Here is a 22,819-nt window from a genome sequence, read left to right as displayed (position 1 = left end):
CTTCGGTTGGGTTTTCATATATGTTCATTTTTTAATGTCTTCAATAAAGGATTTTCTCCACCTTCGTGTTGCTGGACAAACTCCATAGAGATGAGAGAGGCCGCAACGGGAAAAAAAAAAGAATGGACATACTGCGTCCCGGGAATCCGCGTCTCAGCGCTGGCTAATGCCGGCTTTGCCGCAACGGATTGGCCATCCTGTGCCCAGTCACCTGACTGATGTGCATTTCGGGCTCGCGGTGAGCCGGTATTTTCCTACTACATTTACTGATCATTCAGACAGCGCATTTCCTCCAGTGTATATTTAACAACACAAAAATGACAGTAAAAAAAGACTGAAGAAATCCTAGCAGAAGTTTTTTCAAAACCTAAGGGAAAACTTTAGGCATAAAATGAGGTGTGGAAGTAAGGGCTAATGCCCACGGACAGATTTCTGCTGAGTTTCCCGCAGCGGAAATCCGCAGCTAATAGGTTCATTTGAGCCTAATAGCTTTCCTGCTGCCAATGCTTACATGCGGAATTCTGCCGCGATTTCCACTGCGGGAAAAAAATTGCGGCATGTTCTGTTTCATCACGGTTTTTCGCAGCAGGAGGTCTCCATTAATATAGTATTAATGGAGACAGCGAAAATCCGTGATCACTAGCGTTTCTAAACGCGGTACTCCTTCAGCGGAAATCCGCGGCAGAATTCCGTGAGGCTTGTGGGCATGAGCCCTTAAATCTAGTGGAGATAATGGTGAGTGATAGTCCTCAGTCCCCACCGGCCGGCTTTTAGCACCATACTATTATATTTATCTATCCAGTAGTAGCGTTTATGCTGGAAAATCAAAAGGTTACATTGTGCAGCTGTTATATATACCAGATTACAAAACAAACAAGCAACATATTTGGGATTGATTCTACATTTAGGAGGTCATCTGCTGACCCTATTTACGTTGCGTTATTGTATTGCGTATGACCGCGGAGGCACGCAGGCAGTAATGCGCAGTACAGTTTTGTGGTTTTTTTGCCTGTATTTCTTACGTCATCGCTTAGCGATGAGGCAGGTACCCCCGTTTCATACGCAATGCCGCAATTTTTCTTCCTCTTGTAGAATACGCAATTCGTACCCGCAAGTGTCAAAGAAAATTAGAAACTGCATGCCTTTCAATGCCCGCGTATTACTGTAGATCATCTGCGTGGATGGCGATCGTGGAATCCACAATTCAGATCCAGCCGTGTGAGATTTATCAGTCTGTCATTAGAGAAATTAGAAATGAACAGCGTCTTATATAAATGTATGTAACATCAATATATTGTTACAGGATTATGACAAAGGATCTTCCCGATGTGAAGCATTCATATCTCTCATTTAATTGTCAAAAAATTGTTGTTAAAGTCATCATGACGGATCATTTTTAAGTGTTTCCGTTAATTAATTCCAAGGAATCCACAACACGCTTTCCCACCCAAAGTAAAGAATAGCTGTGGAGCGTGTGGCTGGCAGGGGAATTGGATTGGAAAGTGTTAATGCGTCCTGTCAGTATCCTTATACTGTTTGTATGTAGTGGAGGTTCAGGGCACCACAGACAAGGTATCCTAACACAATATACCCCGTCCTGCTCCCCTGCTTGTTAGGCCGCCTTCTCACGTGGCGGAATCGCTGTGCACATTCTACAACAGAATACCCGCAGCAATTCCACAAGGATCCCGCCGTGTATTCTTTTCCCTGAAGCCACAACTGAGGTCTCAGCAAGGTTGACTTTAACTCTCTGGGGACTCTAATGCAGAAGAACAGCCTGTTTTATGGTGGATACCTGAAAGAATTTCCAACCAGCAGTTCAACTAAATAAAAAAAAAAAAAAAGATGCATTCGAGCTCTTCAGGGACTGGTGGTAGAAGTTCTGTTTCTTTCGTTCTGCATTGATACTTTTAGGACTCGCACAAACACATTCTCTCTGCTTATAACACGTGTGTTTAATACGGGCATAACACGCAGGGCCGATACCCCACAAACTTGCATTGGGGTATTCACATGTGCCTTTTTCATGCGTGTGAAAATAATCGCAGCCTGTCCTGTTTTGCTCCCTATTACAGACTGACAATGCCAATGCAAGTCTATGCGAGCGATTAAAATACACAAAGAATACTCGTGATGCATGCCGATTTACTGCGTGTTTACACAGGAAGAAAGTAGACGTCACCGGCACTTTCTTGCCAGAGAAATACGCATGGTATCCACACATTTCGGTCTAGTTAATAGTTTATTACATGGCCGAATCTGCTACGCCTCTATGATTACATAACGTTTTGTTTTTTTAGGCCACTTTCACGCATGTGTTTTTTTTTGTTTTTTTTTTTAGTGGGAGTTTAAAAACGCTCGCTAAAACACTGTACCGAACCTCCATTGATGTCTCAGACGAGCGCTAATCAAACACTGTCTGATCTATGTTAGTGTGTTGCAGCACTTTTTAACATACCACATCACCCATTGCAATGGTGGGGTGCGTTAAAAACGCTGTTGAATGCATTTGAAATTGCAGTTCCAAAATGGGGTAAAATGGTACATTTAAAAACGTAGCATCTTTACAAACGCCTGTGTGAGGCTGGCCTGAAGGCAGTTCTGCGCGGTACAACTGTCCTTCACATAGTTGCCGCAGTTAGTTGTCAGCGTACATTGACTGTTGCTAGTCTGCTTGTACACAGTGATTGTTGGCTTGTTCATTTTCGCCTTCGCTGGAGCCCCCTCCCTCCCGCTGAAAAGTTGTTGGACAGTCTATGATAGACAAACGATTGCTTGTTTACACTAAATGATAATTAATCAACCAGCGACTATTCTTAGATGAACTGAAGTGAAGCAATTAGCGACTAGTGAATTAATTCTCACCCTGTTGGTGGCCATGTTTACATGGAACAACTATCTCTTACATTCACTCCGTTTAGGCAAGATCCGTGTACAGCCCCCTTACTGAATGTTCCGTGAATGGAAATAGAAGATATGTAGGTCACATGCCGTTATCATAGTGCCCAAGTGTCTGTTTAATCCTTCCTACTGCTCTTCTCAAGAATTTATATTATCTCCTAGAGATCTGTATAAGGACTCCTTCACACAAGCGTATGCGCACGCTTCAGCGCAACGTATTTGTGCCAGGACGAGGTGGATTTGCGAACGTCTGCGCATTGTACTGTACCTTTTTCTGCCTACACGGCCTGTTCATATGTGCACACAACCCACGCTCCCCCTGATCTAAAAGGCTACTTAGCCTAATGAGGTCCAGATTGTTCTTTCCCCCACTGTTTTGCTCATTTTGGGAACCCCTCCATATGGGGCCATTTGGTGCGCAAATGGATTCTATATTGTGTGTATCACATGTGTACATATGCCTGTGTGAAGCCCTTACATGAAGAATACAAATGTTTGCTAAGCAGTGACAGGTTCTCTTTAGGGTGCTTTCACACAATGACGATTTGCTGCAGATTTTGTCGTGGACTTTCTACAACACGCTACATTCTTTCTGTTTTGAATTCAACTGAAAGGCTGAAATCAGCTGCAGATCTGCACCAAAATCTGTGACCCCGTCTGCAGAAAATCAGCAATGTGTGAACACAACCTTAATGTTAAGGTCCCTTTTACACAGATCAACTAGAGTCTAAAATGAACTTCATTATTACAGAAAACTGTTAATCTGCCGTCACATTTTTACGGACACGATTCTTTATTTGCAAACCGAAAGCAAGAGGGCGGTCCGCTTCTTCGGGATTTCCATTGCTTTTTACTGTTTCAGTAAACTGTGTCTTCCGTCTTTTATATACAGATACTTTACAATATTTCTGGCATGCATTACTGCTGCTCCAAATTTGATCTTTGATTTATCATTGTTTTGCTAATGGGATACAGTGTCTATGTAAATAGAGGAGCTGCGCCTTCTCTGGATTTGCCCTGGCATACTGTAACTCCTTCCTGCCTTGAATTGAGTGCAAACCTAATAATAGTGTATTCATATCCCAAGGGCAGCAGGCTGGTAATGGAATGAGCGCTTCTCTGAGACAGACTTCTATCTTAGGTTTATTTGAAACTTTATATTCTCGCTTAGTTGCCATCAACATAGCTGTAAATATTATTATTATGCAGTTTTCCTAACTCCCATCCGGGTTCATTCACACTAGTGTTTTTGCGGCAGATCCAACGGCAAAAAAATCAGAAAAGGGAAGCGAAGGAGAAGAAATCAAAAGAATGGTGGCTCAGTCCTTAACACTGTCGCCTTGCAGTGTTGGAGTTGTTGGTTCAAATTTGACCAAGGGTGACATCTGTATGACGTTTTTCAAAGTTGGTGTTGCCCTTGATGAGATTTGAACCTAGGCCACTAGCACTGCAAGGCAACAGTGCCAACCACTGAGCCACCACCAATAGTGAAAAATGCATTACTTTCCATCCACCTCCCACTGAGTACAATACAATAAAAAGGGTCCATTTGTATTCTGTTTCTGAAACAAAAGTACAGCAATCTGTGCTTTAGATCCCGTGTAAAGAGAACAGACAAAAAATAGAGAAATGGATTGAAACTGAAGACCACCTGCGTCAATACATTTCAATGGGCTTGAATACTGAAGAATTTTCTTTCCTTTTTATTCCCACAATCGAACAGCAAAATGGAAATGAAAACACTAGTATGAACTTAGACGGGACCTTGCAGCATAACAGAGACATGTAGCAGTAATTGTTGCTTTGTGTAGACAATGCAAATTACATTGTGTCTGCAAAACTGCAATTTAAAGCACATACCATCTATAGAAAGATACAAAGTGTAGGGAATATCAACTACAGTGGACTAGTCGCCTATACTGCCACCTGGATTAAAGGGGTTGTCCAGTTGTAAAATATTGATGGCTTATCTGCACAGCAGATCATGAATAGTAGGTCGGTGGGGTTCTGTTGCCTGAGACCCCCGCCGATCAGCTTTAGGCCGGTTTCTACATGAAACGAAAAGCTCCATTCTAATCAATTAGAAAATCAGCTCCGTTCACAAGCCTACTTGCCTGAAAAACAGGGGGAGGGGAGGGGTCCTCGGGAAACAGACCATCGTGTATACACTATTGATGGCCTGCTATGCAGATGAGGCCATCAGTGGTTTACAACTGGACAACTCCTTTAAGTTATGCATTTCTCTAAAAAGTGACACAACTAATTGCAAGAATATAATTTTTTTTGTGTTGATATGCATTCTCATCAGCAGCTGTTTTCTAGTTCTGCAGGCTTTTGAGTAAGGCCTAGGTCCCATTAATTCAAAGCCTCCATTACTGATTTCTGTGAAAATCCAAGGCAAAATAGCATTACATGTAGCGCTATTTCATCTGTGATAATGCTGATAAGACGCACCTAAATAGAACCCATTATAGTCAATGGCTTCTGTTCTGCATTGTTTGGGTCAGGCCTGTGCCAGTTCCACTACTTCCGCTTTTGCATTTGTTTAGCTCCTGGGACAAAGCCGACGCATGGAAATGAACAGCACAAGCCAGTGCTAATGGGAGTGAGCCCTAGATTGTCCCAGTATAGAGCTTGCATGCCATTCTGGAAAGTGCATGGGGCCCTTTATAATATACGCTTTATAGCATCCTCCTCTTCTCCCTTTCCTCTTTATAGATTTCTATGGGCAGCATGTAACCTGAACCCTCAGTGAGCTGATCAACCTCAAGACGGATTTTAGCAGTATTTCAGAGTGAATGATAAATGCAGGGGAGGAGAAAAGTCACTCGCAAGTTTTAGAAAAAAATATTTTTCTGGAATAAAACATATTGCAAACTTTGCTATATTCGCTTGTTTTATTAGTTTATGCAACATTTGTTGAAAGTACAGCAACCATTTAAAGGGGTTGTTTTATGAAGACAACAACTGTCCATATGTCCTATTAAGGCATATAGATGTCATATGTGGGGTCATCGCTCAGGACCCTCCTTAGATGAGCCAGAAGGTTCCAGCAGACTCAGGTCGTCCTTTTATTGCAAGAGTAATAAATAGTGAAAAAAGGCGGAGCCCTCCTAGGGGTATTAGCCTGTGCCCAATGAGGGTAGAAGTGGCCCAGTGATTGGATTGTTAGAATATAGCCTGGAAAGTGCTGCCAGGTCTGTTTTTTCAGTGGGTTACGCTGCATATCCATGGCTTTTTTTTTTCTTCTGTCAGCTTTTATTACAAGGGCAGCCATTCATCTAAATGCCTGCCACTTAATACTACCTTCCCCCTGTTATTTGATGGAAGGCCCCTCGCAGTCATATTGTAATAGAGGGAGTCCTTGATGAGTCAGTATGCATTAAACTTCCCCTAATGGTGGCTGCAAAAATACTATATGTATGTTTAAGGTAAAATATTACTATTCCCTGCTATTTCATAGAATCGTAGGGTTGGAAGGGACCTCTAGGGTCATTGGGTCCAACCCCTCCTCAATATGAATTACTATTTATGCTGCATTTTCTTGTGTCTAAACACAAATTCCATTATCATAATTTTATATGGTTTTCCACAGGACGAGTTGGATGAGCTGCGAGCTGAAATGGAGGAGATGCGTGACAGCTATCTAGAGGAAGATGTTTACCAGTTACAGGAGCTCCGAAGGGAGCTTGACCGAGCCAATAAGAACTGCCGTATATTGCAATACCGCCTCAGGAAAGCAGAGCAAAAAAGCTTAAAAGTTGCACAGACAGGTCAAGTGGATGGAGAGCTCATCAGGAATATGGAGCAAGACTTAAAGGTAAAAGAAATGTCTTAAGGTATTGACATTATACATTTTCATAAAGTGGTTTCAAAGTGCTTCTCTAACCCATTGAGAACCAAGCACCGTAAATTTCAGGCACTCGGCCCAGGGCTTTAATCCCGCCCAATAGCAAAAATACATAGTAACATAGTTCGTTAGGCCGAATGAAGACAATGTCCATCTAGTCCAGCCTGTTTATCCTCCTGTGTTGTTGATCCAGAGGAAGGCAAAAAATCCCAAGAGCAGAAGCCAATTAGCCCTTTTTGGGGGGAAAATTCCTTCCCGACTCCCTAATGGCAATCAGACTGTTCCCTGGATCAACCCCTAATAGTTCCTACCTGTCTGTATAGCCGGATTAACAAATAACCTAAGATTTATATCCTATAATATCCTTCCTCTCCAGAAAGACATCAAGTCCCCTTTTAAACTCCCCTAAGAATTTCGCCATCACCACTTCCTCAGGCAGAGAGTTCCACAGTCTAACTGCTCTTACAGTAAAGAACCCTTTTCTATGTTGGTGATGAAACCTGCTTTCCTCTAGACGTAGCAGATGCCCTCTACGGCGTGGGATTGAAGCCTCTGCTCCTAAAGTGAGGGTATTTTTTCCTGTAACTGGGGCTCCTATGGATGTCCCAGCTACAGTGGAAAAAGTGAAATTAAAAAAAAAGTGAATGACCCCCCCTCAGAGGTCTTATATGACGTACTGGGGGTCATAGATTTTAAAATTGTTACAAAAAGAAGTTAAAATGACAGAATAAAATTTAAAAAAATTAAAAAAGTAAATAAAATTATATCCTATATAATTTTGGTACCTGAAGGGAAAAAAAATAGATCAGTAAAACCACCACCCTAAAATCCCTTAGTGTCCTTTTTTTTTTTTTTAGGACCAGACACCCTGGTCCTTAAGGGGTTAAAAACTGCAATATATTGTGCCTTAGTACAAGTCGTAACATTTTATCCAGCCATTACTTAGCTGTACCCATTTCCAGGACAGCTGGATGACAAGCAGTGTGGCCGCCTTGTAAATCATCTTGGCTATGTGGAGGTGCATCCAGCGGTCTCTCGCTGCTGCTGATCTTAGAAGCTTTCTCCGGATGAGATTTTGTTTTTACAAAATGAAAAAAAAAAGTTTGGAATAGTTTTTTTTCTTTTTAAAATTTAGTAACCCCTTAATAAGGCAGGGGAAAGCATGAAAAAAACCTATGTGACCCTAATTGAAATATTTTGGCCAGGTCGTAACCTGCTGAATATAAAAGGGGCTCATCAGGGAATGAGTCTCCAGAATTTCCCTTTCATTTCAGCCACTTACTCTTCTGTTAATTAAAAATGTCAACTGACAAATTCCCACAGCTACACAAAGCCTTCAGTTCTGGCCTAGGTTGGCCTGTGAAGGATCATGTACTGGGTGCTTAATTACTCTCGGAGCATATAAACACTGGAGTGCCTCCTGTCAGCTATTAAAAGACTTTGTAGGAACTGGGCGATAAACAGCTATGGCGTATTGTACAGCATTGTAGCTCATTAGGCACTGGTTCCAGAATTGGGTTTCAGTGCCAAGGTCTTTACTGAGCAAGGGGCTTTTATATGGAGCTCAGAAAATTATGTACAGCTCATCTATAATCAATTTCTGATTGTGGTTACACAAGGTAGCATGCTATGGAGTAGGAGCCGGTTAAAGTACTGATGGACTACCTTTAGGATGGGCCAGATTTGTGACGGTTCGCTGCCCAAGACCCCTGCTGATCAGATGCTCTCTGGTTCGTTGTGTTTGTGCACTGAGCTGATTTCTGCAGGAAGCAGACAACTCTGTCCTCACTGGTATTGAGGCAAAGTTCTCATACAATTCAATGGTAACACTCCCTGCAATACCAAGACTGACCACTGCATTAAGAACGGAGCTGTCTGCTTCCTTCAGATCAGCTCAGTGCATGAGCATAGTGGCCTTGTGAATAGCTGATTGGTGGGGGTGCCATGCAGCAGACCCTTGCTTATCTGCTATTGATGGCCTATCCTATGGATAAGCCATCAACAGTTTCCAGCTGGACAACACATTTAATATATAGTTTTGGAGAAAACATTCAGAATTTCTAATTTATTGATCTATATACCTGCATTCTCTGGAGCTATGGATCTACATAGGGCGGTCCTACTCATTGATAACCTTCCCTGCATGTATTAGTCAATCATTCAGTTTGATTGCCCACAGGACTCATAAGTCCAGAGCAAATGGAAATCAGAAGCTGTGACTAAATGTTCTTGTAGACATCAAGAGACCCCTGGATGCGAGGCATTTCCATGTTGTTGAAAACAATGGGAGAACTCCGCGATCCCCTGCTGCGGCTGGCACAGCCGCGGCAGGAGATCGCGTAGTTCTCCCATTGTTTTCAATGCAGTTGGCACTGCTGCTTCGGGAACTCATTGGGCTAAAAAGGACCTTTAAATCAGGGTGGGGATGTGTGGTGTGTGCATATGAAAATGCCCCGATGCGCAAAAAAGTACAGTACAATGTACCGATGCACAAATCAATCTAGTTCACTGCGCAAATAGGTTGCTTTGAGGCGAGCTTCCATGTCTGGGGATTAATGGCAATACCATTTTAGTGAATGGAACTGCATTGCAATACCAGACAAAGCCCATGTATAGATGGTGGCTAGAGATGAGCGAGTATACTCACTAAGGCACTTTACTCGAGCGAGTAGTGCCTTAGCAGAGTATCTCCCTGCTCGTCTCTAAAGATTCAGGGGCCGGCGGGGGCAGGGAGCGGCGGGGGAGAGCGGGGTGGAATGGAGGGGGGATCTCTCTCCCTCTCTCCCCTCCACTCCCCGCCGCAACTCACCTGTCACCCGCTCATCTTTAATGGTGGCACTGTTTCGGGAAAAAACAGTAGACCCTTTTTTTCCTAGTCTTGGATAAAACCCTTTTAACCTGCAGAATACGCTTGTAGGTCTCTGATTTGTGCATCCTGCTTGTGTTAACAGGTAGCCAAAGATGTATCTGTCAGATTGCACCACGAGCTGGAGAATGTGGAAGAGAAGCGAATTAAAGCAGAAGATGAAAATGAAATGTTACGTCAGCAAATCATTGAGATGGAGGTGACCAAGCAGGCATTACACAACGAGCTGGAGAGAGCAAAAGAGGTAAGAGCTGCCGTGCTGCAGCCTGGTACATGATGGGTCTATAAACTGTTCTTGGGTGATCGCGGAGGAACGTAAGACATCTACCAGAAGAAATGTGTTCAAGAGTTCAGCTAATCTGTGTTATATTAGTAGATGGTATACAAACAGCGATAGGCACCCTCTTCTAGTCACCTGTGATGGCCATTTTACATTTTATATTAGGTTTCACATTTGTCAGATTATGCTAGAATTTCTCTCCGTTGTTATTTTAAGAGAAAAGTATTCAAAGTGACAATCAGTATGGCTGTACCTCCTTTTGTCCATTTTGCAACAATTCTCACCAGAATTGAAAAATATATCTGAAAGTAAAAGAAAACTAATTCGGACTTCTGTAACGATTTGTATAAACATGTGTATAATCTGATTGACAGTGAATCCCTGGACTTGTTGCAGTGTTGTGGCCTACAAAGGTTGTACAACACACAGTCATTTTTATATGCGCCTGCCGATGTTGTTTTTATGTGCACCCGTTCAGACAGCATGGGCCCGGCGCATATACGCCAAGGCCACAATGCCATTGCCTCTCCTTCCTTCCCGCTCACCGGCTCACCACTTCTCTTCTCCCCTCTGGCTGTTTGCAATGGGAGTGGGCGGGACAGGGGAGGAGCTTAGTACCAGCCCCTTGTTCGCAGCCAGCACCTGCCCCCTCCCATTGTAAACAGCCAGAGAGAAGGGGGAGGAAGTTTAGCAGTCACGCTGCTAAACCCACCTCCCTTCTCCGGCCGCTGTCATTGGCTCCCATAGAAGTCTATGCAGCCACTGACTTATTCCAGGCACAAAGAAAATTCCAGGACTAACTTTGCTGTCAGGTGTAAAAGCACCCGGTGCTATATTTGGGCCTTCAAACTTGCGATAAGATTGCATGATTTTTGAGCAAGTAAGTGAAAACGCAGATTTATGATACCAATGATTTTTAATGGTTTTATTCCCTTTTTTTTTTTTTTTTAAATCTCGCACTTTTCCCTATGGAGCCTCCTTTTTATCGCATCACAAGGCACGAACTTGTGATTTTCATTTGTTACGAATTCTACATTAGAAACACCAATTGACTTTTGCGCGATAAAATCGTGTGAGAAAAATCACTGGTGGCGGCAATGTGAGATAATTCACAGGAAAAAGGATGACTGACATTTAAAAATCGCGGGAACAAAGATGCGATTTTTGCCGTGATTTTCTCAAGGCAAAATCGCGATCGCCAGTGTGAGGGAGCCCTTATATGGATGTGCTGTCTCCATGACTTTCCTATTTTGATTAGTTTCATCTGAAGTTTTGGGTCGGAGTTATTTGGGAGACTTGCACCTAATTGAACTTCAGTGCTGCTTTGCTGTCTATTGGGATTGATTTGTATTTATTGCAGTGTTTGTGGCCGTCGAAAGGTTTGCACAACGTATGAACTTTTTGATTCATGAGCAGCTTATTTAAGGCCCATTTATATGCAACAATTATCACTGAAAATTCGTTCAAACGTATGAGTGATAATCGTTGCGTGTAGACGCTACCGTAGTTCACGCTTCGTCTGAATGATGATTTTAAGGTGAGCTTACAATCCATCATTCAGCCAAAGAGAAGATTACACAGACCGCATGCTGTGTTCTCCAAGGGAGTTGGAGATTACATTATATTCAGCCGACAGCCCATGTGAGAAAAAATGAGTTGTGTGCAGAGCTCAGACCTCCTGCTGAGCTCTGCAAATCGCTCCCGGAGGCTCATTTAGAAGATTATAACGTGTTAATGGACATTAGTGTCCATTAGCACTTTATGCAAAACAATCGCTAAAACAGTCAATTTTTCAATCATTTTAAAGATTATCTTTGTGTGTAAATGGGGCTTTACTTACCCAAGGGTGTATTGACATCTGAGGTTTTTTTTTCTTACATCTACTTTGCTGGGAGTTTTGCTAAACAATGCCAAAGCCGGCAAGTGTGAATGTTATCTCTAAAGGCCCATTTAGACACAACGATTATCTCTCAACAGACGTCTTTTCTTTCAATATATTTTATTGATTTTACAACATATATATATATATATATATATATATATATATAACTTTATCTTGTCAAAAGCGATAGAGTCGTGGTTTCGCTTCTCCATCGTCTTATTGTAACAATTAAAAGAGAACTTATGAAAACCAACAAGATATAATTGTTACATTCAATTACTTGACAGACAGAGGCAAAGGGGAGGGTGGAAAGTAGAGGTTGGGATGGAGGAGGGGGGTGTCAGGGGGGGGGGGTGCTCCAGGTTGGCCCCCTTGTCTAGTTTTACCACTTGTGGCGTCGTTGGGTCAGTCATAATTGCCATTCTGCAGCCACCTAGTGAATGAATGTGAGTTACGTGCGTCTATCCAGACCGCCCAGGTGTGGTAAAAGCTCTCTTGTCTGGTTATGTCGTCCTGTGTCCTCAGTTTCTCTAGTCGTTCAATCTCGTCCATCGCCCCCACCCACGCACCTCTGGAAATTTCAGTATCCTGCTTCCAGAATCTGGGAATTACTTGTCTTGTGGCCATAATGAAAAATTTCAGTAGGCCTTTTTTAAATGAGTGGGTGCCGGGTGGCGGGATAGACAAGAGTGCCACCTCAGGTGTCAGAGACAGCGGCTGCCCGCTCACCTTCTCGTATAACTTCTCTGTATCTTTCCATATGGGTGTAATCATGGGACACTCCCACCATATGTGTAGCATCGAGCCCACTTCCCCATGGCACCGCCAGCAGGTGTCTGGCGTCACTGGAAAGAGAAAATGGAGTCTTTCCGGTGTCATGTACCACCTTGACAAGATTTTAAAATTCAGTTCTTGTAACCTACTGGACACCGACATCTTGTGGGTGTGCTGGAATGCCTTGTTCCAGAGCTCTCCGGGGATGGGTCGACCCAGCGCCTCCTCCAACGCGGCAATCCACCTGGGGGTGTGGTCCCCTAATCGCTCTTCTAGTAGTTGACCATATAATAATGACACAGTATGTCTAGGTGCCTCTTCCATGTCACATAGTTTCTCGAATGGTGTGAGCGTCAAGTTCCACCCTCGTTCGGGTCTTATCTTACTCAGGTAGCTACAGACCTGCAGATATTGCATCCATGAGCCCGGGGGAGTCCCCCCATTCCCCTGTAAACTCGCCATGTCACGGATGCCCTGCGCGTCCAGCACCTCCCCCACCCTTGCTTCAGTCCCAGAGGGCAAAAATCCCAGACTACGAGTGTCCAGCGTTGCCGGGATCTGTGGGTTTCCTGCTAATGGGGTGAGGGGACCCGGGATGGATGTCCGGCATCCCCCCTTCCATGCCCCCAGGAGCGTGACCATCAGGGCCGAGATCTCCACCCTCTCTCCTTTAACCCCCCTGACCCCCTTCGGGATCCAGAATGCCCCTTTTGGTGAGAAGGTGTTGCTCTCTTCTTCTATTTGCACCCACAATTTATCTGACCTGTGGTGGTATAGATCTAATATCAGGGTTCCGATTGTGGCTCTATGGTAAAGATATATGTCGGGGAGGCCTACCCCCCCTTTGGATTTTGGCTTGGTTAGGCTTTTGTAACTAAGCCTTTTAGCTCCTCCCCTCCATATGAAGCGGAGTATGTGACTTCTCAGTCTGTCAAAAAAGATTTTCGGGGGATTGCATGGTGCGGTTTGAAAGATATATAGGAGCCGTGGAAGGACATCCATTTTAACTGCATTCATTCTACCGAACCATGATAGTGACCCTCCCGCCCATCCCTCCAGATCTTTTTTCAAAGTTGACAACAGGGGTTTATAGTTTAATTCATATAGTTGGGTTGGGTCGGGTGGGATCTGGATCCCTAAGTATTTAATTGAGTCGCTTCCCCATTGGAATGGGAGGGCTGTGGCTATGTTCCTGGCTTCTTGTTGTGGGATCGTGATATTCAGCACTACTGACTTTTGGACATTTACTCTATAGTTGCTAAGCTTACCAAAGGTTGCAAACTCTTGCATGATGTTGGGGAAGCCTATGCGGGGTTCGGTGACATATAGCAGGAGGTCGTCTGCATAAAGTGATAGTTTATGTTCCTCTTTTCCGCTCCGTATTCCGCGTATTGATGGATTATTCCTGATGGCGTTTGCGAGTGCCTCCATAACCAGGATATATAACGTGGGGGATAGGGGACACCCCTGTCGTGTGCCATTCCCCACCTCAAATGGGGCCGACAGCTTACCATTGACCCTGACCTGTGCCGAGGGGCGGTGGTAAAGGGCCTGTATCCATGCTATTGCTCTGGGGCCCATTCCCACCTTCCGGAGGGTTGCTTCTAGGAATTTCCAGCTGACTCTGTCGAACGCTTTTTCAGCGTCGACAGATAACAGACATAGTGGGGTCCCTTCCTTTCTAGCCCGATCGATCAGGACCAGGGTCTTTATGGAGTTATCTCTTGCTTCTCTCCCCAAGACGAAGCCCACCTGGTCTCCGTGAATGATCCGGGGGACCGCGGGATTCAATCTATTCGCTATCATTTTGGAGAAAATTTTGAGATCGCAGTTGATGAGTGAGATTGGTCGGTAACTGCCACACGACAGGGGGTCTTTCCCTGGTTTGGGTATTAGAACTATATGTGCCTGAAGGGCCTGGGGTGGGAAGGGGCAGCCTCCGGAGACCTCATTAAATGCTTGGAGCATCATGTCTATAATCAAGTCTCCGCATATTTTATAAAATCTCGGGGAGAACCCGTCCGGGCCCGGGCTCTTCCCCGCTTTAATTTCTGAGAGTACCTGTCTGAATTCCTCTGGTTCGAAATCTCTTTCTAGTCCCTCGGATTCCTCCGGTGGGAGGGACCCGGGGGCGTAGAGGTCCAGATATTCCGATATTTTTTGTGCGTGTTGGGTTTCTGTCTCGGTCCCAGTCTCGCGTATGTTGTATAATTTGGAGTAAAATAATCTAAATTCCTCTAATATTTCCTGTGGGGAGTGAACCCGCCCGCCCCCTGAGGAATTGATGGAGTGTATGTGCGGGTGAGCTGCCCTCGGGTGTAACGCTCTGGCGAGCCATCTGCCACTCTTATCGCCGTACTCGTAGTAGCCGGCTTCCAGTTTGTCCCTTCTGCAGAGAGCTTTTTGATCCAGGATATCTAGTATTTTATGCCGGAGTTCTGATATCTCTGCTTGGAGGATAGTGGAGGAGGCTGCTTTGTTGGAGGTTTCTTTTGAGTTAAGTTCTTGTATTAATTGGGTGAGGCGCGCGGTGTGGTCCCTTTTGATCCTTGCACTATGTGAGATGAAAACCCCTCTCAACACACACTTAAGGGTTTCCCATTTTATTGGGGCGCTCGTGGGGTCTGACTTGTGATCTTTTTTGAAGTTTTCTATGGTCTTCTTGATGTCGTGCAAGCATGCGGTGTCTTTAAGTAAGTTTTCATTGAGACGCCATGTATGTGTCCCCCCCATGGTGTCCCCCGAGCCCAAGGATGCATATATCGGGGAGTGGTCGGACCATAGGAATATGTCCATAGAGCACTTAGGAGCCCCATCGAGCAAACCATGTGAAATGAATATATAGTCGATTCTACTATACGAATTGTGCGCTGTGGAGTGAAAGCTGTAATCTCGCTTACCCGGGTGGAGGATGCGCCATAGGTCGATCAGATCCATACTCACGAGTATCTTTTGTACTTTGCGGATGGCTGCCTTGGCTAGTGCTGAGCGTCCCGTGGAGGAATCCAGCCGGGGCTCCATACACATGTTGAAGTCGCCTCCTAACACGATCGGAGTCCCCTCTGCGAAGTCTGAGAGTCCCCCGGAGAGCCCTGGAAGCGAACCCCACCTGTCCTTGGTTGGGAAAATACATATTGGCAATTGTGAGAATTTTGTTAGCAATAAGTATCTTTATAAATATGTACCGTCCTTCTTCATCTGACTTCTGTGCCAGCATCTCTGGGGCCAATGACTTGTGCAGGGCTATAGAGACCCCACAGGTTTTGTTTTCTGGGTGAGTGGAGTGAAACCATTTGTTATAATATTTGTTTCTATTGCAGTCCGGTGCACCGGTTCGCGGGAAATGTGTTTCTTGGAGCATTACTATCATCACCCTTTTCCTGTGGAGCCTGTACAGCACCTGGTTGTGCTTGTTGGGACAATTAAGGCCCTTTGCATTGAAGGAGCATGTTGTTAGGTCAGTCATTGGGATGTGCTGTGGGTTGGCCATAGTGTTTGGGCGTCTTGGCCCTTTGTCTTACCCAAGGGTGTCGCCTGGAGCTGGAGGGGGATGAGGGACGAACATAAGGGTGGATCGGGGCGGAAAAGAAGGGAAACTTAAAGCCACATGTGGACATCGATAAAGAAACGATTATTACTATTATTGTCCAATGTGGTGAACCTTCTAGAACTAATAGACGACTGACGTCTATGCAGCAACGTGATGCTGCGGTCCCTAGTGGGAGGGAGGCTGGGTGAGTCAAGTCCACGAGCCGTGCCTCCCCACCCCACGTCTGCTGTGAAACATTATGGTGGGCATCCAGACCTTTTACAAGATAAGAGTGTGAGGGACAGATAGGTATAGTAAGTAGGGAGAGGTGGTTTAATACACGTGTTAGTGTTAGAGCAGATGAGAGGAGTTTGTTGTTATTTGGGAAGGAACAGGGAGGTCCCCTTTTCCGTTGCGCCTAAGAGGGGCGCATTGTTGAGATGAGAGAAGAGCAGACAGATTATAGCGGAAAAATTCAGCGTGTGGAAAGCAGTTGGATGTCTGTGTTCTTGATTGGAGGTCCGATGTAATATTATGTCCTTTCCAGAGATGCGACTAGTCGGTCTCTATATGGTAAGTTTGATAGTTCTTTCCGTGATCCTTGTATTCTAGGCCGCGGCTTATGCTTTGTTTTCCGGACTTGTCGTTAAGGGCGATGCTTGCGTGCGGTGGGTTCGTCCGGTCCTCTCTTCCGGTGGTATCGTTCGAGATTCGGTGGAACCTTGTGCAGATGCAAAACTAGGCCAGACTCATTTAGGGTGTTCTCTTGGTGGACGGCCCCTATCGTCCTTTTGTGGCTGTTTGCGTCTGGAGATAGCTACTTGCCACTGGTCCCGGGGGGGTTGTGGAGTCGGGGCGCTTGTTCTCTGCCATTCTGGTAGTGAGACCATCGGAAGTTTCAATGTTGTGAGGAACTTAGGTAAGTCTCCCAGTGTTCTAAATATAACTGTCTCTTTTCCGGCACCTGCTATCAGCTGGAATGGGTATCCCCATCTGTACGGAATTTCTTTTTCTTTGAGGATTGTCAATAGGGGTCTCAATGCTCGCCGTTGCTGGAGTGTTCTTTTGGATAGGTCTGGTAGTATAAGTAAATTCCTGTCGCGGAATTTTATCGGACCTTTGGATCTGATCAGACGTAGGATCTCCTCTTTTTCTTTATAGAAGTGGATCCTACACACCACATCTCTCGGTCTTTCAGGATCTATTGATCTGGGGCCCATCGCCCTGTGGATCCTGTCTATCTCGATTGAGTTGTTCGGGGTTCTTTTCAGGAGATCGCCGAAGCATTTCTGTGCCCAGGCCTCTAGGTGTTTGTTCTCGACTTCCTCACTTAGTCCCCGTATTCTCAAGTTGTTTCGCCTATGGCGATTTTCTATGTCATCTAATTGGGTTGCTAGCTCGGCGATTTGGCTCGCGTGTTCACATAAGATGTCATGATGCTCGTCTATTCGGTGGAACACTTGTTCTTGTGTCTCTTCTGTTTCCATGAGACGTTGTCCCATCTGGTGGATTTCTTTTTGTAAGGACTGTAGCGCGGATTTTTGGGATGAGGCAAACTGAGCAAAGAGGTTGTCTAAGTCCCTCTTGGTGGGGATGGATCGGAGATGCTCCTTCCAATTCCAATCGTCCGAGTCTGATTCGGACGATTGTATCTGGTTGTTGGCGTCCCCCTGGAGTTGGTGCAATTTTGTGCCCATGCTGCGTTTTTCTGACCTTGGCGTGTCTCGCTGGGCTGGGATTGCAGTTGCGGGGGTATGTCGTTCGGTGTACTTGTTATTGCCACTCATCTGGGGCATAGGTGTGTGTGGCAGCTCTTTTTTCCTTGCCCCTTGTCTTATGTGTGCTCCCCCTTCATGATCTTTCAGTGGGGGGGGGCCACCATTCGGGGTCTCTGGGGTCTTTGGGGGGTTCCTTCCCCTTGTTTCCTTGGGGCCTTGGTGGTGGTCTTGGGGGGGCTGCCCCCTCCTCCTCACTGTCATGGGGGGGTTCCAGGGGCTGGTGTGTCCCTTTCAGGGCCTCTGCATACCCCTTATGTCCCGCGGTGCCCCCGCCCCCTGAGCCCGCCAGTTCTTTCTTACTGGGGGTTGGGGGGCTAATATGGCTCTCCCCCCCTGTACCTGAGCGGTCTCCTGCCATCCCCCGGGTGTCAGCGCTTCTCCCTGCTGATGTTTCTGCGGCCGTGTCCCCGTCTCTCTCCACTTCCGGTCTCGGGGTTGGAGAAGATGGCGGCCGGGCACGCACTTCCGGTAGGGCCTCTCCGCGATGTAGCTCCGGTCTTGGTCGTCCTGCAGCCGCCGGAGGTGGTGAGTGCCCTCTGTCTGGTGTCGGGGGGCAGCTGGGGCTTTCCGGCAGCTCGCCGCTGGTGTTCTCCGGCAATTCGGGGTGTCCGCGCGTTCGCGCGCTTTCTTCCGGCGCCGTTCCGATCGGCTGGGCTGTGGGTGATGGCGGGCTTGCTTGCGGTGTTCCCCTTGGCGTCTGGATCGGGGAATTGTCGCTCCGACCGGAGTCTTCTTGGTCTGCTGGCCGGCGTCTTCTCCCCCTTCTCTCCTCCGTCTGTTCCGCCGGGGGTCGCTTCCCGCCTCTACCCTCCTGCTGCCTGCAGCGCTCACCGGCGGCCGTCATGAAGCGATCCAGCGGTCCCTTGTCTTCTTCTTTGCTTTTTGCTGCACTGTCCCCTCTCTTCTTCTTGCCCATTCCTGCTTTTGGGCTGACTTTTAGGAGGTCTGGATGCCTTTTTTATTTGTTTTATGGCGTGGGGAGGACGGAGCTCCTGCTACCTGCGACTTAGCTTCTCATGGTCCAGGCCACGCCCCCTCAACAGACGTCTTTTGAACGATAATCATTGTGTCTAAATGTGCGCATCTTTCAGTTTTCTGCCGAACAACGATTTTCAGTTCTGCTTGATAACCATTGTTTGGCAGAACAGCTGATAAGCAGGACCGCATGCTGTGCTCTGCCTGCGGAGGGCTGATTACAGCTGATTATATTGTATCAGCTGTTCACAGCTGTCAGCCCACCAGCAGATCAAAGTAAACGTAACCAGGAAAAAGCGGAAGGTCTGTTCCCTGAATACAGCTCCCAGCAGCTCGCACGCTGCTACTTGGTACTAATAGGCATTAGAGCCAAGTAGTAGTTTATGCAAAATGATTGTTAAAAAGCCATCTTTTGAGCGATCATCTTTGCAGTGTAAATGCACCCTAATGTTTAGTCCGCACTACAAACAGGGTATTCCCATCACTGACATTTACGGCATATCTGTAAATGTCTGTCATGAGAAGACCGCTTATAATAGGACTGAAAATAAAAATAAAAAAAGATTGACATCGTCAGAGGTGGAAGAAGAAGAATCAGGAATAGGAACTCTGAGCTGTTACAGTTGTACTTAATCAGGTGCAGCGCTGGTGGAGCCTTTGGTATATTCCATGTGGAAGTCGGCTGCAGAAATCCACCGATTCCGAGATCCACCGCTGGTCCTGCCAGATACCTGGTATTCAATCAAGACTTGAAGGCACAAAACGCTCAGTTGGAATGGGCACTGCTGGAGAGGTTAAAATGACGAGCAGCAGTAACCGGAGTATCTCCAACTTCACGTCTGACATCTAATATCATTGAATGTATACCACAACAGCGGAAGAAATCTTCCATATCCCTGATCGGGGTGGCATGAGTGCTCCCAAATATTCAGGATCCTTTAATAGTTTGATCTCACGCATTTGTTTTTTAGAGTTCCCCTCCTTTTGACAACTGTTCCCTAACATCCTCTCAACTGTAGGGTCACAAAAAACAAGATTACCCAATACCTTCAGCCATCCTACATGAAAACGCCTACATTGAGGGGGCTACAAAAAAGAAAAGAAAAAGGAGAGGATATAGAGGAGGGGAAACAAAGAAAAGGCGATCCAAGGAGCCAAAGAGAAACAAAGTGAACCAGTAGAGACTTTTACTTCATCTTCCTACAAGTTCACCATGGTTGAACCATCCTTGCTCTTGAAGAGTCTCTCGTTTTGTTCCTCTCAGAGAGCGGAGGAGTTTGAGTTATTTCTAGATTTAAACGCCTTGCTGCACAAATCGATATTATGTTAGCACTTTAAAATAATGAATAGGAAGGGTAATGAGGACTATAGTCACCTTTTCCCCTCTAGTGCCCCCGAGAACAGAGATTCAACGTTTGCCCCAATACCAGAAGGGTCATTTCCTGGAAACCTTTTCCCGTTTAGTGCTGAATGATTTTAAGCAAATACCTGACTTCCCTAACCAGCCAATATAGACTTATTTCTGCAACATATTGTAGTTGAATTACCAGCCGCCCCGATTAGAGATGTGAACGAAAGCCCATGGGAACAGAATTATCTCTTCCTCACTTTAGAAGTAACAGCTTTATTATTATTTATGTGGAAGCGCCGTTGATTCCAGGGCGCTGTACAAATGATAACGGGGGCGGTTTAAATACATCACCTATATAAAATGACAGCAACAATGCACATCTACTAAATGGCTGGCAAACTGATAAAGTGGGAGAGGACCCTGTTGTGAGGATGTACAGTCTATAAGGAAGGGGGGAGGAGACAGAAGGTGAGGGTAGATGGTGCTGTGATGGCACAGGGCTACTGTAAGACGTAGGTACGGTATACAAACATCGAACGCTCCTTAGGATTAAAGACAGTAGCCAATTAGTTGGCCAAGAAAAGTAATTTAGAGGCCAAAGAAATGGCCTTCTTAATAGGATGTTACATTTTATCTGGACCCAAGATGTGTTCACATATGATGACGGAATCTGTTACCAGGCAAGGAGGGCCATGATGGGGACTCAGGTTGCAAAGAGTTATGCCAATATCTTTATGGGCGGCTTTAAGTCCCAATACATCATAGGTGCCCCCTTATTCTACTCCCACAGAGTCTATTACAAGACTTCTATAAGATGATTTGTTTATAATGTGGCTGTGGGGTCTGGCAGAGGCAGAATCCTTTGTACAAACCCAAAATTATGGTAATTTGGGAATAATGCTCACCTCTAACATCAGCGAGGAATCAGTTTTTCCTTCTGGATTTATAATTAAAACATGAGGGAAAACAAGACAATGCATTTATAAAAGTTGACAATAATGTGTTTTTTTTTATTAAACAGGTTATTAAATTAGATTTTATAATAATAGGATTATAAACCTCCCATTCAGTCAGCAGAAGTAGTAATAGTTTCCATAAGGCCGGGCTCACTGAGCTGCAAGCAGAGTCCACTCTGAGGCCCGCAGTGGATTCCAGAAGTGAGCATGGCCGTGACCCTGCGTACGGCGGCCGTGTAATGTACTGTGCGTAACTGTGTACTCATGCAGGCAGGCATGCGCAGTACCCATTTTTATTTTTTTGATACTCACAGCCCAATTACATTGTGTATGGGCTGCGTGTATATCTATGACCTTAGAGAGCAATGGGCTCTACGTCGTCGGTATCCACGGTCAAATAGAACATGCTGCGTTCTGTTTTCCACCAGCAGATTAAGCAATTCTGACGCGCTACTGTGAGCAGAACTGTGTAATTCAATGCATTTGATCGAACCGCATATTACCGCGGTCGAACGCTTGTGGAATATGAGAATCTGAGTAATCCTTAGGGTTCTTTCACATGTGTACGAGCTTTTAAGTTTTTTTTTCTGCCGGCGCTGTAAAATCGCGTGAAAGGACGTTTTCTCGCTCATTCACACCACCGTTGAGCGTATTTTTCAGCTAAGAAATATGTCGCACCCCGGAAAACACTCGCTCAACTTTATTCCTCTGAAAGACTTCTAATGCCTACATAGAGGCACCTGTAAGCTTTTCACAGCCTTGCCCTACCCTTTTCCCCCCTGCTCACATAGGAGTCTATGGGGCCCTCTGGCGTATATTGGCCAAAACATCGTTCCAGAACTAGCTTTTTGCCCAACGTATATATGCGTCGGCGCGTATTTCAGTTGCGTTTGTTCCATTTTTCACAGATCGCCGTTTCTACATGTCGTATATTCGCTGTGTGAACGAATGCATTGGAAACCAATGCCACAGATGGTCGCGTATGTCGGTCGCACGTAAAAACGCGACGTTTATGCGCTTGTGTGAAAGAACCATTATTGTGAATAATTCAGCAAGCTAGAAATTTTTTACAAAAAGTTACTCCAAAGCCGTTCTCCAAGCACAAATTCTATTACCACTTTTAATTAGGGAAATCAGTTAATTAGAAAAACACTAGAGAAACACTGCGGTATTTTATTGCCAGAGCCCATTTTGGAAAACATGATTTTGCAGAAACCTAGAATAACTTTTAGAATAGAATGACAGTCAAAAATCTTCAAGGACCCAACCGCCTTTACAAGAACAGAGACCACATGGGAATTATTCCCTGAATTAAAAAGTATCTATCGTTGCAGTCAGAAAAATGCCTTTTCTTATAGCATCATCACACATAGAAGAAAAGCCTTCATATTGAATATCACCCAGAAGACGTGGGTCATGCTGGTGACTTTACTTCCATTACTGGGGTTTCTGGGACTGAACTATTGATGACCTATCGTCAGGATAGGACATCAATAGTTGATCAGTGGGGATCAGCTGTTCAGGATCCCCTCCGATCAGTTGTGATATGACGTTCATTGGTCACATGGTCTTGGAGCAGCTCAGTCTCGTTCAAGTGAATGGGAGCGAGCTGCAATACCAGGCACAGCCGCTCTGCAGTGTATGAACTGAAGTGACAGCGGTAGTTACATGAGCGCC

The 22,819-nt window shown here is 45.4% G+C and overlaps 1 protein-coding gene across 5 annotated transcripts in view; it reads left to right on the top strand.

Annotated features, from left to right (window-relative positions):
* The window catches only part of MTCL1 (microtubule crosslinking factor 1), a 142,079-nt gene that overhangs the window by 20,402 nt on the left and 98,858 nt on the right, over positions 1 to 22,819 (top strand). For all 5 annotated transcript variants that reach the window (XM_066579562.1, XM_066579560.1, XM_066579563.1 and 2 more), the window contains exons 2-3: positions 6,497 to 6,721; positions 9,703 to 9,861. In XM_066579562.1, coding sequence (XP_066435659.1) covers positions 6,497 to 6,721; positions 9,703 to 9,861 — 384 coding nt within the window. The remainder of the gene's footprint in view (positions 1 to 6,496; positions 6,722 to 9,702; positions 9,862 to 22,819) is intronic.

This window comes from Eleutherodactylus coqui, chromosome 9 (genome assembly GCF_035609145.1).
Source record: "Eleutherodactylus coqui strain aEleCoq1 chromosome 9, aEleCoq1.hap1, whole genome shotgun sequence".
NCBI classification, from domain to species: Eukaryota; Metazoa; Chordata; class Amphibia; order Anura; family Eleutherodactylidae; genus Eleutherodactylus; species Eleutherodactylus coqui.
Note: the sequence above shows the minus strand (reverse complement) of the source record. Positions and strands in the feature narration are given on the sequence as shown.